Source organism: Ruditapes philippinarum, unplaced genomic scaffold (assembly GCF_026571515.1).
Source record: "Ruditapes philippinarum isolate M1 unplaced genomic scaffold, ASM2657151v2 ctg9392_1_1_1_1, whole genome shotgun sequence".
Taxonomy (NCBI): domain Eukaryota; kingdom Metazoa; phylum Mollusca; class Bivalvia; order Venerida; family Veneridae; genus Ruditapes; species Ruditapes philippinarum.
Window position 1 is genome coordinate 22278 of NW_026867236.1, and position 15350 is coordinate 37627.

At 32.4% G+C, this 15350-nt stretch overlaps 1 protein-coding gene across 1 annotated transcript; it reads left to right on the forward strand.

The window, feature by feature from the left end:
* Window positions 1-407: 407 nt before the first annotated feature.
* LOC132735367 (uncharacterized) lies at window positions 408-14271 on the forward strand (the record flags this gene model as incomplete). The annotated part of the gene is made up of 8 exons (XM_060722307.1): window positions 408-495; window positions 768-907; window positions 1152-1326; window positions 2151-2242; window positions 2464-2674; window positions 3016-3164; window positions 4547-4718; window positions 14200-14271. Coding segments are annotated over exons 1-8 (1099 nt in total), but the record flags the coding sequence as incomplete, so codon positions are not given.
* Window positions 14272-15350: the final 1079 nt, after the last annotated feature.

Consider the following 15350-nt stretch of genomic DNA (forward strand, 5'->3'; position numbering starts at 1 on the left):
AATCTGTTGGCGGATAGTGTTAATGTTACATATTTTATGTTATTCATTTTACGTGAAATAAAAACATTAATATCAATAAAAATGGCGTTGTTCTTAAAATTATAATATTAAAATTATATTGTCGAAAGGAGGAAAAACTAATAGCTGATAAAAGTGAAGTTTCCTTTAACACCTGATATATTTCTTCTTTTTGTAAAAAGTGGCAAAATCACGAGGGCGTTTGTTAGAAATTCACCGACAGTTTAGATTTTCTGAGATTGATTTCATAAAGGATTTTCGATGGCCATAATGTCTTTTCTTTTTAACAAGCAAAAGTTTTTCCAAAATTTTTTTCAAGGTATGGGCTGAAAACAGAATAAAAGGGTAGTTCTTTTTGGGGAAAATTTTTGGGGCCCCAAAAAAAACAAATGGGTTTCAGTTTTTCGGTTAATGTCAGTGATGTTAATACAAACGAAAGCACCGTTTCTTGTCAAAAATTCGAAGTTCTTGATATCAGTAAGTATACACCAATTAAAAATATTTTGATCTTGATTTTGAAAAGTAGCGAAGCTTAAGTTTGCCATACGTGACATGTTGCCTGCACGTCAATCTTAAATGAGACTTGTCATTTAATCTACATAAATATATATTTTTCAAACTGTTGTCTTGCCATTGCATTTTTATGTCCTAAAAGAAGTTGGTAACCAAAAAGGTGGTGAATCGTTCATTAAGAAAATTTATCTTTCCTGGGTTGCTAACCTTAGTCAAAACTATTTCATTATTTGCAGTTAAACCACCACCAGTAAAGAATTTAGCTGTGATAAATGGCTCAGAAGCTGGTTGTATGTCTGTAGACTGGAATCTCCAACAAATTCGTACAAAATATATTTGTAAACTGACAACAACATCTAAGTGTAAAAGAGATATGGTAAGGCATACTCTTAAGTACAAACCATCTGTATGTCAATGGTGTGATTAGATGTTAACAACTATTAAGTCGAATTAAAATATATCCATTGATATTCGCATTTTGAAGATATGATTTTCATAAACAGTTTTCTTTAATTGTATGATTTAGTTATCTAATACTCTTTTTAAATTAAAACATATTCTTTATCAATTCTATGTGTGAATTATTACGTGATGACAGTTTTATTAATATTTTGTTTTAGACGAGGAACGTCTTATACTATCGTGAACGTCCAACAGACTTTGCACAAAAAATATGCAATCTGCCTCCATATGATAGAATTGTGCTTAGTGTCACCTGTCGGATTATGCCACACGACACAGTAAAGGGCTTCTGGAGCAACCTCTCAACAGTGTCCTTTAGCGTACAAAAAGACGGTATGTTTTGCCAAGATCTTGAACTACAGTTAATTAGAATAAATTGATTCTTTATATATTCATTTTCACATACAATTATATATACTACATGACGACATTAGTATGAAGAAAAAAAACAGCAACAACAAAAGACTACAATGACTGAAAAAAATATTTGTAGTCTGATTTTTAAACGTGTTACGTACTTTATGTTGTATATTCGTACGAGCTATTACCATTGTCTACAAGAGGTTAATACTGTTGGAAAAACTCGAAAGCACCTTTATAAAAATAGATCATTTCCGAACCGATACAGCAATTATCACTTGCAGACTTCATATCATCAGTCCGACGTATGCCAATAAATGAAAATGAATAATCAGAAACATGTCATATTGTCAGAATCAAGGGTGCATTTAGGTTGTTAGGTTGTTTAAACAATCGCGCTGCTGGAAATACTTTTTCAATATCTATGTTTGATATAGATTTGTACCAGTACCTTTTGTTCAAAACTATAGATCAATAGTTCACTGCAGAATTCCAGAATCTTATTCTTCCGAGGAAAATGACAAAAGCAAATGAAAATAAAAAAGCTTTGCAACATGTTTCACTCAATTTGGACTTTGAATCGTCAATTTATTTCTGAATATAATAATTCTGAATAATAAGTTCATAAGCTTATCTATGACATAAATTTAAATTTTATGTTTTTTTTGTGTGGCGTTTCCCTTATAAACTATGAAATTTGCACTTCTTGAAATTTGTACCTCTGCATAATACAAATGTACATAACGTTTAAAAAGATAAAAATTTAAATAATCAAAATTGCAATTATTATTCAACAGTCCCATACAACTCTCCAAATACAACCGATGGTTTGTATGAAATTGGTGGAAGTACAGAAAAAGGCTCACATTCGTTTATTTTCTATTTTAGGGTAAGTTTACATACATTTTTCAAAATAACGTACATTTTCACATTATATATGGAAATGCTTACCTTATATTTATCCCCCAATGAATGGTAAATGAGTTAATGTTTTGCAGATACATAAAATAAAATGATATAGCTAAATAGAATACATTTAATAAGCATTTAATAAAATACTTATTCTATTCACAGATTTTAAGAAATTAAAATTTCTGAATATATTTATAGCCCTTAAGTGACTGTGACTTACACGATAGTCCTGACAATGTCGTTTATTGCATTCGAGTAATTGGAAATAGAACATGCATTCAACATCCAAAATTCTACATAGAAACTGATATTCAGCTTATGAAAAAGACGGAGATAACATTCTTAGCCAAGAATAGCGTTGGTATATCGAAGCAAGTCAAACGTTTTTCTGTTTATACAGAAGACATAGGTATAAACACATGTTTATATTTGCTTTTCTCATATACAATTAATTCATTATAATGATATTTTACTTTTATCTAATTAAACGGTTGACTTACATAAAATAGAGAAAATAGGAATCCCTAAAGAAAGTCCAACACAACATAATTGAAAATGTTGCAGGCTCGGTTTGATTGAGCCTGTTCATGGATGGTACTGTAAAGTGCAAACTACCGTCCACGCCCCCTAGCACCGGCTTAAGCAGAATTCAACATTTAAACATGAAATGGTAAAAGTTGTTTTGAATTTCATCCCTTATGTTTGTATGAAAAAGATTTAACTTTTTCTTTTTTGTTATGATAATTTTAGCTCCGGTACCATCTGATCTTAAGATAGACTTTACACGACGTCAAAAAGATATCATGGTTGTTGCAACCGTGACGACAAAAGAGAAAGCCTTCAAACACATATACCATACCGTGGTTTTATGTGAACTTGTTGTGGAATCTTCGTGTAGGGTAAAAACAAATTAATATATTTTTAAAAGTGTTAACCGTATCTTATTATGTTCGGAAAATAGATTTAATAAATGGTTATTTGAAATTGCTATGGTAAAAATTGTAACGAACGGATAATGAATTAAGATAAGAAATATACTACGTAAACATGTACATTATTTAGCACATAAACACATAATGTGCTGAGCTTAACATGAGCTTTTATGATCACTAAACGTTCGTCTCGAACGTGTCAAATAATTAAAATAATTATTACCTAACAACATTCCTTCGAAAACCTCTCGGCCTGTAATTTAAACTATATAGGAACGTTTCTTGGATGGTCCTTTATATATTTCCCTGTCCTGTAAACAAAGAGCTTTCTGAGCTTAACATACAGTTTTGTTATTTCCTTCCAAATTTGGACGATTTTCGTAAAACTCGGCGCATTTTTTAAGTCGTCCCTTACAATTTCTTAAAGTAAGCGGTGGCCTAGTGATAAAGGAATCTGCCTCCCAGCCAAGGTGTAGTTCAAGCTCTGCTTGTTTTTTTATAAGACACCTGTACTGGTTACAAAAACTTCTAAAGTCGTTCTTGTCTGTTGACAACGATGGAAACCAGAGTTTACAAAGTACTATTAGTAAACTGATCATCATGTATTTCGTTACAAAATGTAGTGAAATAATTAATGTTTGTCAAACAAAATGGCTAAAAAATAGAAATAAGCTTTAAATAAGTTTTAAATGATATCTCAGCCTCTTGGAAGATTTTGATACAAACTTACAGGAATAACATGTTGTCTCTTACCTTTTGTTTTACCTTTTACAGTATAATATGCTTATACCCTTACAGTCTGCTGTTTAAGATCTACAAATAGTTATTTAGTCCTGTTCCCTCCCGAATGTATGTTCTAAGATAACGAAGTAAAATATTGTAAAGTTTATAGAATTATCTTTGCGTAGCACTGTTAATATAATGAGACGGCCAGGAAGAAAGACTGCCTGCCTACTTAACAAATTCAAAATTTCAAATTCAATATTTTATTTTGCATTAAATATACAATGTTCATCGCCAACATCGCTAACAGAAACACATAAACGTAAATGATTTATTTGGCTGATATAACATGATCTGATCATTACAAATGACATGATAAGAAAATCATGCTTTTTAATCATATACTCTTTATTGGTAATCATAGCTCTTTTGTTTAGATTCGTAAATTTTAACTACAGCTCAAGATTTTGTTTTGTGTATATCTGGTCTTCAGGATCACTAATTCCAAAGTCATTAATGTTAAATATAGATTAATAGTGTTACAGATATTGTAATATTTAGTATCTTTAATAGATTAACTCAATCAACTGAGTGCCCTTTTTATAACTTTGATAATTCTTTCATAGGAGCCTTTGAAGTGGTTTATACTTAAAACTTCAGAAAAGAATTTAACCACGTTTGTTGGCACTGCTACTGTTCGATTTGGTTTAATTACACATGCATACAATGAGACGCAAAATGATGTTATTTCAACAGAGATCCGATGGGAAAATTCGGAACAAATAAGCCGTGAACAAGGTAAATGCATAGGCCACTCATGAAGTTCCAAAAATGGGTCTTTATCTTTGAAAATCTAAATCACTTTAATCTTTAAAATTACACAGTCATATGTGTTTTAACATATTTCCGATAGGTATCTTTAAATTTGAGTGAAAAAAACTTTTTTTTTTAATTTTAGATTACGTTGAAATATTTCATTACAAACGCTCTGGAGCACTTTGAAGTCCCACTTAAGTGATATTGTTATGTATGCAACATATTACATGTATATAGTTTGTATCTGACCAGTTGGTATTTCCAATAGTATCATTGTTCTATTTTTAGAACATAAACTACATGTATGTACTAGAACTTTCTTAATTGTTGTAGATAAACTCATGCATTATATTTAGTTAGAAACTTCCGGACTGTTCTTTATTGTTGAAAGTGCTAGATTATGATTACACTAGAACATAATAGACTATTCTGGAATGTTCCTAGTTTATATATATTACGGCATATTTTTCTTTTCTTTTACCTTTTAAGTCATCAGTGATCTATTAAGTCATCAGTTACCTTTTAAGAAATCAATATATTTGGAGTATTATTCAACTTGGATATTAAGTGAATTATTGGAGCTTGGATTTTAAAATAAATTATTCTCGTGGATTTTATTGTGGGAATTTATTCTAAAGTGTTCTTGGATTTAACTTGGATTTAACTGTGCTATTAAAAAGGATCATTCCAGGATCAGACTAGACATTTGTAATTTTTCATTTTCATTTGGACTTCAGGTATTTGTTAACATAATTTGTTATTTTATTTTTCTTTAATAATTTTTCTGTAATAAATTTGTTATTGTTACAAGTTTGTTGCTGGCTTTTCTTTCTCGTTACGCCTGGCTCGTAACAGAAATTGGGGGCTCGTCCGGGATTTGAATATTTCTTTTTGGCTACAATATTGGAAATTATTATTGTTTATTTTACATTTTATTATTACCGTATTTACTCATCTGAGTTGATATCATAGTTGTTCTATTAAGTGTACCTTTCATTTTGAAATTTTTGAAACACATCACTTCCTGAGTTTAAAACCAGCAACAAGCAGTCATGTCTTTTAATTTAGAAAAGTTTGTAGCTGAACCTTCCCAGGAGGTATTAGATTTGGCTAAGAAAACTGATTTGCTCGATCTTGCAAAAAAGAATAATTTATCAGAAATTAAATTTTCAATGCGTAAACAAGAAATTAAAAATCTTCTGATTCATTATTTTGTGGATGAAGATATTTTTGGACAAGATGCACTTTCTCTGATTGTTGAAACAAACCCAGAAATTAAGATAAAAGAGCTTGAACTTCAATTTAAATTTGAACTAGAAAAAATGAAATTAGAAAAAGAAAGGGAAGAAAGGCAGTTACAGTTAGAAAAAGAAAGGGAAGAAAGGCAGTTACAGTTAGAAAAAGAAAGGGAAGAAAGGCAGATACAGTTAGAAAAAGAAAGGGAAGAAAGGCAGTTACAGTTAGAAAAAGAAAGGGAAGAAAGGCAGTTAAAAAAAGAAAGGGAAGAAAAAGAAAGGGAAAGGCAGTTTGAAAAAGAAAGAGAAGAGAGAGAATTTCAGTTAAAAATGAGAGAATTAGAAATCAAAGAGAGAGCAAATCAGTTTGAACATAGAATAAATTCAAAATTTGATGTCACTAAAAATATTAGGCTTGTTCCACCTTTCCAAGAAAAAGAAGTTGATAAGTATTTTCTTCATTTTGAAAAGGTTGCTGAAAATTTAAAATGGCCAAGAGAGCACTGGACATTACTTTTACAGAGCGTCTTAACTGGTAAAGCTCGTGAAATCTATACACAACTTACTGTTGAACAAAGCTCTAATTATGATAATGTAAAAGAATTAATTCTGAAAGGTTATGAGTTAGTACCAGAGGCCTACAGGCAAAAATTCAGAAATTCTAAGAAAGAAATTGGTCAAACCCATGTCGAATTTGCAAGGGAAAAAGAACAACTTTTTGATCGGTGGTGTCTATCTAAAAAAATAAATAAAAATCATGAAAAGCTCAGACAGCTCATGTTAGTTGAAGAGTTTAAAAGTTGTATTCACTCTGATGTTAAATCTTTCTTAGATGAAAAACAGGTAGAAACTTTAGAAGAAGCTGCACGTCTAGCTGATGATTATTCTTTAACCCACAAAGTCTCATTTTTAAATAAAGGGAAGTCCACACCCTCATATTTTATTTCCAAGTTCAGTTCTGGTAATTTATCTGGCTTATCTAGTCAGTCAAATACTCCCAAACCAAAGTCATCTGATGAACATAAAGGTCATAGTCCCTTATCTCGTCCTACATGCAATTATTGCAAGAAAACTGGACATCTTATTTCTGATTGCTTTACCTTAAAAAGGAGGCAACAACAACGTGATGAGGCCAAACCCACAGGTCTTACCACTTCAAGGTCTGAACCTCAGTCTTGTATTGATAACAATGCAATTTTGAAGGTCAAAGAACCGAAGTCTGATTCTATAATGGAGATTTATGAACCATTCCTTTCGGACGGTTCCGTGTCACTTATCGGTGGTACTTGCCCACCTACCCCTATTAAAATTTTAAGAGACACAGGAGCTTCTCAATCTCTTATTTTAGCAGATACACTGCCTTTTACTGAGAAGACTTCTTCTGGATCTAGTGTCCTTATTCAGGGTGTAGAGTGTGGTTTTTCTAATGTCCCTCTCCATAATATTTATTTGTCCTCAGATTTGGTAACTGGGCCGGTGGCTGTAGGTATAAGATCTTTCTTACCCTTTAAAGGTGTTCATTTATTGCTAGGTAATGATTTAGCTGGAGATAAGGTAGTGGTTAATCCACTTGTAACTGACACTCCTTGTGTGGATCAGATACCTGACCCCATTGAGCAGGAAATCCCTGACCTTTACCCTTCATGTGCAGTTACTCGAGCTATGGCTAAGAAGGCCATTCAAGAAGATAATTATTGTTCAGATATTGACTTAGCTGATACTTTTATAGGTCAGTCTTTTGATAATGAAATGAATTTTTCTCTCACTCCTACTCTGCCTGAAACTCAGACAGATTTTTCAATATCTGACTTTTCTACACCAAGATCTAAAGATCAAGGTCATGATACGCTGTCAAGGTCACAGCTTATCCAGGAACAACAAAATGATCCTGAGATTTCTGTCCTTTTTCAAAAGGCTTTTAGTGAAGATGAAGCTTTACAAGTCCCTGTTTGTTATTATGAAAAGAATGGGATTTTAATGAGAAAATGGCGACCGCCCAATGTCCCTGCTGAAGAGGAGTGGACAGTTAATCACCAAATTGTGGTCCCTAAATCATATCGCCAGGAAATATTAAGCTTGGCTCATGAAAAACCCATGGCAGGTCATTTAGGTGTTAATAAAACCTACCATAAAATTCTCAATCATTTTTATTGGCCTGGCCTTAAAGCAGATGTATCTAGGTACTGTAAATCTTGTCATACTTGTCAGATGGTTGGAAAAATTAACCAGACAATACCTAAAGCTCATTTACAGCCTATTCCTGCATTTGATGAACCTTTTAGTAGAGTTATTATTGACTGTGTAGGTCCATTACCAAAAACTAAATCAGGTTCTCAGTACTTATTAACTATTATGTGTGCTTCTACGCGCTTCCCTGAAGCTATTCCTTTAAGGAATATTAAAGCCAAAACTATTGTTAAGGCTCTTGTGAAATTTTTCACTTTTGTTGGTTTACCTAAATCAGTACAGTCTGATCAAGGGTCAAATTTTATGTCTGGTATTTTCCAGCAGGTCATGCATGAGTTAGGAATTACTCAATATAGGTCTTCAGCCTATCATCCTGAAAGTCAAGGTGCATTAGAAAGATTTCACCAGACTCTGAAAAATATGATTAGGTCATATTGTTTTGACACGGAAAAAGACTGGGATGAAGGCATCCATTTATTGTTATTTGCTGTAAGAGAATCTGTTCAGGAATCTCTTGGCTTCAGCCCTTTTGAATTAGTATTTGGTCACACTGTCAGAGGACCCTTAAAACTTATAAAAGAGAAATTCCTTTCTGAAGATGACATATCTTTAAATTTGCTTCAGTATGTATCAGATTTTCGTAATAGGTTGACTAATGCATGTGAGTTAGCTAGGGTTAATTTAAAATCAACACAAAGTAAAATGAAATCAAGGTATGATGAGAATGCTCAGGAAAGAAGTTTTAACCCTGGTGATAGAGTACTTGCTCTTTTACCTATACCTGGAAAACCATTACAGGCAAGATACTTTGGTCCTTATACTATTGAAAAGAAAGTCAGTGACCTTAATTATATTATTAATACTCCTGGGAGGCGAAAGCAAAAACAAATGTGTCAAATAAATATGTTAAAAGAATATTTTGATAGAGATAGCAAAATTAGTGAACCTATATCTTTTGTAAACTCTGTTCCACAAAATCAATGTTCAATTGAATCTAATAGGTGTGAAAATTTTGAAAAGTCTGATCCTGGTTCAGCAAAGCTTGAAAACTCTGATATTCTGAAAAATCTGGATGAAAAACTTGCTCATTTAGAACCGTCGAAACGAGATGAACTGAAACAGCTTATTAATGAATATGAACATTTATTTCCTGATATTCCCACACGGACTGATAAAATACATCATGACGTCATTCTTGAAAACTCTGAACCAATAAAACAACATCCATATAGAACGAATCCTGTAAAACAAAAATACCTAAGACAAGAAGTTCAGTATTTATTGGATAATGATTTTATTGAACCAAGTCAAAGCAGTTACAGCTCTCCATGTATTCTTGTACCGAAATCAAATGGAACATATAGAATGTGTACAGATTACCGTAAAGTGAACTCTGTAACAAAAACTGATTCATTTCCTATACCAAGAATTGATGACTGTATTGACAAAATTGGAAAAGCAAAGTATGTGACAAAGTTTGATCTTCTAAAAGGATTCTGACAAGTTCCACTTACTGATAGAGCTAAAGAAATATCAGCCTTTGTAACACCAGACGGCTTATATCAATATAAAGTCATGCCATTTGGTATGAAAAACTCACCAGCAACTTTTCAGAGGCTTATTAACATGGTAATATCTGGTCTACACGGATGTGACGCATACATTGATGACGCAATCATCTACTCTGATGAATGGGAGGAACATCTCACAACTATAAGAGCATTCTTCGACCGACTTAGTGATGCTAAATTGACAGTTAATCTTGCAAAAAGTGAATTTTGTCCTGCAATTTTAACATTTTTAGGACATGTAGTGGGACAGGGTAAAGTAAAACCAATAGAAGCTAAGGTCAAAGCTATCTTTGAATTTCCTGTGCCAACTTGTAAAAGACAACTGATGCGATTTCTTGGTATGGCAGGGTATTATCGTAAATTTTGTAATAATTTTTCGGTTATTGCAGAACCATTGACAAATTTGTTAAAGAAAAGAAACAAATTCATTTGGAATGACAAGTGTCAAATGGCATTTGACAGCCTTAAAGCCATACTTAAGAGTGCACCAGTTCTCTTGGCACCAGATTTTAATAAAAACTTTAAGTTAGCTGTAGATGCTAGTGACATAGGTGCTGGAAGTGTACTGATCCAAGAAGACAACAATGGTGTTGACCATCCTGTGTGTTACTTTTCTAAAAAGTTTAATGAACATCAGAAAAATTACTCTACTATAGAGAAAGAGTGCCTTGCTCTTATTCTTGCTATTCAGCATTTTGAAGTTTATCTAACTTCTTCAAAGTTGCCTGTTGTTGTCTTTAGTGATCACAATCCCCTCACTTTCTTGCATAAACTTAAAAACAAAAATCAAAGGTTGTTGAGGTGGAGTTTGTTTTTGCAAGAATATAGTCTTGACATTAGACACATTAAAGGGAAAGATAATTTGATCCCTGATGCACTTTCTCGTGTCTAAAACTGATATTTTCAGTATTTACATTTAACATCTACATCATATGATTGTTTATTTTTATATTATTGTTTGTAATAGCATTTATATGATATGATTGGTTATTTTTTTGTTGTTGTTTGCTATTGTTTATAATACACATATATATGATTGTATAAAATTGTTTTACTTTCTCCTATTATTCGCAAGTCATATTGTTTGGATTTATGTAAAAGAAATATTCATTTCATTCATATTTCTTTTTCTTGAAGAGGGGAAGTGTTATGTATGCAACATATTACATGTATATAGTTTGTATCTGACCAGTTGGTATTTCCAATAATATCATTGTTCTATTTTTAGAACATAAACTACATGTATGTACTAGAACTTTCTTAATTGTTGTAGATAAACTCATGCATTATATTTAGTTAGAAACTTCCGGACTGTTCTTTATTGTTGAAAGTGCTAGATTATGATTACACTAGAACATAATAGACTATTCTGGAATGTTCCTAGTTTATATATATTACGGCATATTTTTCTTTTCTTTTACCTTTTAAGTCATCAGTGATCTATTAAGTCATCAGTTACCTTTTAAGAAATCAATATATTTGGAGTATTATTCAACTTGGATATTAAGTGAATTATTGGAGCTTGGATTTTAAAATAAATTATTCTCGTGGATTTTATTGTGGGAATTTATTCTAAAGTGTTCTTGGATTTAACTTGGATTTAACTGTGCTATTAAAAAGGATCATTCCAGGATCAGACTAGACATTTGTAATTTTTCATTTTCATTTGGACTTCAGGTATTTGTTAACATAATTTGTTATTTTATTTTTCTTTAATAATTTTTCTGTAATAAATTTGTTATTGTTACAAGTTTGTTGCTGGCTTTTCTTTCTCGTTACGCCTGGCTCGTAACAATATGATATATCCTATTCATCTTACCAGGTGTCATTTCAAATAACTGCGGCCCAAACGTTGACGTCTTACGATAATAAACAAGCTAGATAATTATGATGGACAAGTTGCGCCTCTTTGAAATATCGGAAGGAATACATTAATTTTAAATAGAATGGAGCAACTCGCCATAATCACACATTGCGTGAATGTTAGCATGACACTCACAGATACGAGGGGTGTTCAAATGAGAATGTCTCGATTTTAATCACGTTTTGCACAAAGTATGTACATTGATCGCATAAATGGTTGTGTTAGCTATGAATTGATAGAAATACATGTATAAATCAGTTCAGTCTAGCTTTCCTGTTTGTGATGATATTTGCGAAAGATCGATTGTTGTATTTAGGGAACAATTTTTTAGAGATTCGTACCCGAGTATGTTTTTGCTTTTTTGTAAGGGGATGGGCACTTGTCCTTCTCACTTCTAAATCACGTCTGACAATTGTCGAAAACAGTTAGTTCCGATCTTTCGCAAAAATGGTGTTGAGCTTCCACTCTATTCGCCAGACCTTGCCCCGTGTGACTTTTTCCTTTTTCCGATGCTCATCTTGCTAGAAGAAAATATCAAACGCTAAAAATTATCGGCTCGGTTATTTTCCAGTGTCTGAACTGTATACCCCGAAAAGATTATGAAAACGCATTAAACTATTGTATTAAAAGACTAAAACTTTAAATATCACATAATGTCAGTTTTTTGAAAGATTTAGACAATTATTTAGGCACTGTTTGTTAAGCATCTCTGAAAATTGACAAAGCTGCATGCATAGTTTAACACCTCTCGTACATACAAGTTCTTACAGATGGATAGATAAAGCGAGAGTAACATGCCAAACAGGTGTTTTGATTGGCACAGTCAAATACTTCCGGGATAGAACATTGTCACCAATGGTCCGTGAACGAAGAGAAACCAGTACTAAATGATCGCCATATTAAAGGAAAACAAAAGAATATCGGTTTTTTAACTTTCTGAAGTTACCGGGTTGAGTGAATATTGTGTTTTCAATGTGCTCACATAATTTATGTGCTAGATTGGTTCCGAGTTTATTATCACAGGAGCACCAAAAGTCAACACAAGCTTATGCGTCATGGAAAACCACCTCATCACCTCCTACAAAGAAGGCGCGAACATCAAAGTCGATGAAGGTGATGCTTAAATTCTTCATCGACGTAATGGAAGCAGGTTGTGCCGTAGGGACAGAATGTTTACATTGACTACTTTCAAAAAGTAATTGCATACTTTCAAAATTCACCTTGTATGCAATTAGTGCATTTACATTATATGAACATATGGATTGTGTTTTTCTTCCTCTAATATAACTACCTAAATGATTGATCCCGAATTTGACAGCCTTATTTTGCATTCTAAATTAAGGTTATCAAACGTTAATTGATATATTGCAACCGCATTAATCGTGGTGCCGATGAAGTAGAACGTTTCATTGTTCATCAAGGCAATACATCGTGCCGAAGATATACTGATGCTCATTATTTTTTCTGTGATTTGAAAATCTAGAACAACATGCCAATTACCATACATTCCACTTGGATTAACTGTGTAGTGTATGGCGGGGACTATTTCATGAAAATGGGACGTTTAGACGTTAGTGATGCCTTAAAGAGCATAATGTGTTCTTTCCAGTATTTAAACAATTTTGAAGTATAGTAATTTATAGTACAAACATTTTTATGCAATTGAATACAATTTTGTGAATATATCACTGCCGTGCTTGTTGAGTATTTTTTATATTAAAATATGAACATCAAGATCAAGAAGGAAGGAAGGCGTTCAATGAATGTAAACTCCACACGGAAGAGCAACACAGTACAACCGGCAAGGAGCCCAGCAGGACCGAAATTAAAACAGGACGGGATTAAGATTGTTTATTATTGTTATTGTTTAATAAGTAATAGTCCCAATCCAGAAATGAATAACACTCGTACATATATTGTAATACATTTTTATCAATGTTCCCTTTTTGTTTGTTTGTTTGTTTGTTTGTTTGTTTCATTTTACGCCTTTTTCAACAGTATTTTAGTCATATAGGCGGGTAGTTTCCTAACCATCGTTCCTGGAGAGTTACACCAGTACTAGACTACCTTCCTCCGCGCTAAACTACCAAAGCATCTCCCGGGGATCGAATCCACGCCAGAGAGGTAACTGGATTAGAAGTCATCGACTCTAACCCCTCGACCACGGAGGCGGTTAATGCAGGATACCTCCAGATTATGATAAAGAATCTACTATCTTACTAATATTTCACAATCTGTCTTTAAAAATATATATAGTTAAACGAAATCGAAAAATCACCTTTAAATGTTCATATTTTCACATTCTTTGCTTTGAAAACAAAAAGTCCGCTTTTCCAACATCAGTCTATACCGTTAATTTTTATGATACGGAATCCTTGAATCCGGCTAATTTAAAGAACCACGTGATGGTACATTTTTTGTTGATGTATCTATTTTTTTCGAAATTATCAAAAAAGTTATCAGGTATTATGATAAATTATCAATACTACAGCAATCCATATAAAAATCAAAAATCAAAATAACAACGATAACAAACAACGATAACAATTATCCTTACTTGATATAAATTGTAAAATAAAGCACATTATTTTGATATATTTTAACAGGATCGGATGGGCGTGTGACCATTTATTTAATTCTTCCCGGGATTGCTTTCTTGGTGATTTATGTCATATCCTGTAAAGTTTACAAATTAAAAAAGAAAAACCAATGGTAAGTTATATAATATTTAAATACATTCAGAACACTTTATTCAAATATCAGAATTAATAAATGGACGGTAGGTTTTATGTGGCCGCTGCCACGATGCCCTGCTCTTTATCTCTGTACTTGTACGTTGTTACCGGTCCTTAGAAATCATTTATCCACATTATCGAGTTAAAATTGAAATTTGCCTTAGGCAGTGGACTTTGAGAGAGAGAGAGAGAGAGAGAGAGAGAGAGAGAGAGAGAGAGAGAGAGAGAGAGAGAGAGAGAGAGAGAGAGAGAGAGAGACAGAGACAGAGAGAGAGGGAGGGTTCATTTCATTTTCCCTCATGTACAACATTAAAAAAAGAAAGAAATCAAACTAAGTCTGCCATTATCAACAATTTCTCTATGTTTTATTGTTTTTTGGGGTTTTCCAAATTTTCTAGACTTCTAGACTATGAAAAACATTAAGCAGCTAAACCATTCATTTCTTTATTTGACTGAATAAAATCATCTCTCAATAATATTCCATTTCAGATTTGTTTTTTAAGATGGTAGTTTATCAGGCAGGTCTATTGAATGATAAATGAAGTTTCGTGTTTTTGGATTGTATTCTTTTGAAAACCAAAAACAATACCAAATACTGCTCAGTGATTCTAGTTGGTTGAGCTTTTATTTAAATATGTACAATTATACAGTCAAAACAGTTCAGTGCATTTGATATTTGTTTTTGGGTTTTACTCCATTTTGATTTGAAAGCCTATCGTAAATGTATAATTGTAACACTTTTGTGATGAAATAAATGTGGGAAAAAATTGATAAAAGACAATTAAGGAAAGGAAAAAAGATAACATTAGGGTTTAATAATGATAATACTTTTACTAGGGAAATGTTCCATTTACTTGTTTTAATAAATACATAATATTATAATAAAATTATTTCAAATTTTCATTTGAGCCTCATTTCTAGAAAAAATTTAAATAACGTGGCATAATTGAAACTATGATGTTTGATTGAAGGGTAACAAGGAACGATCCTCCGCCAGATTCGGTATTTATATTTTCATATTT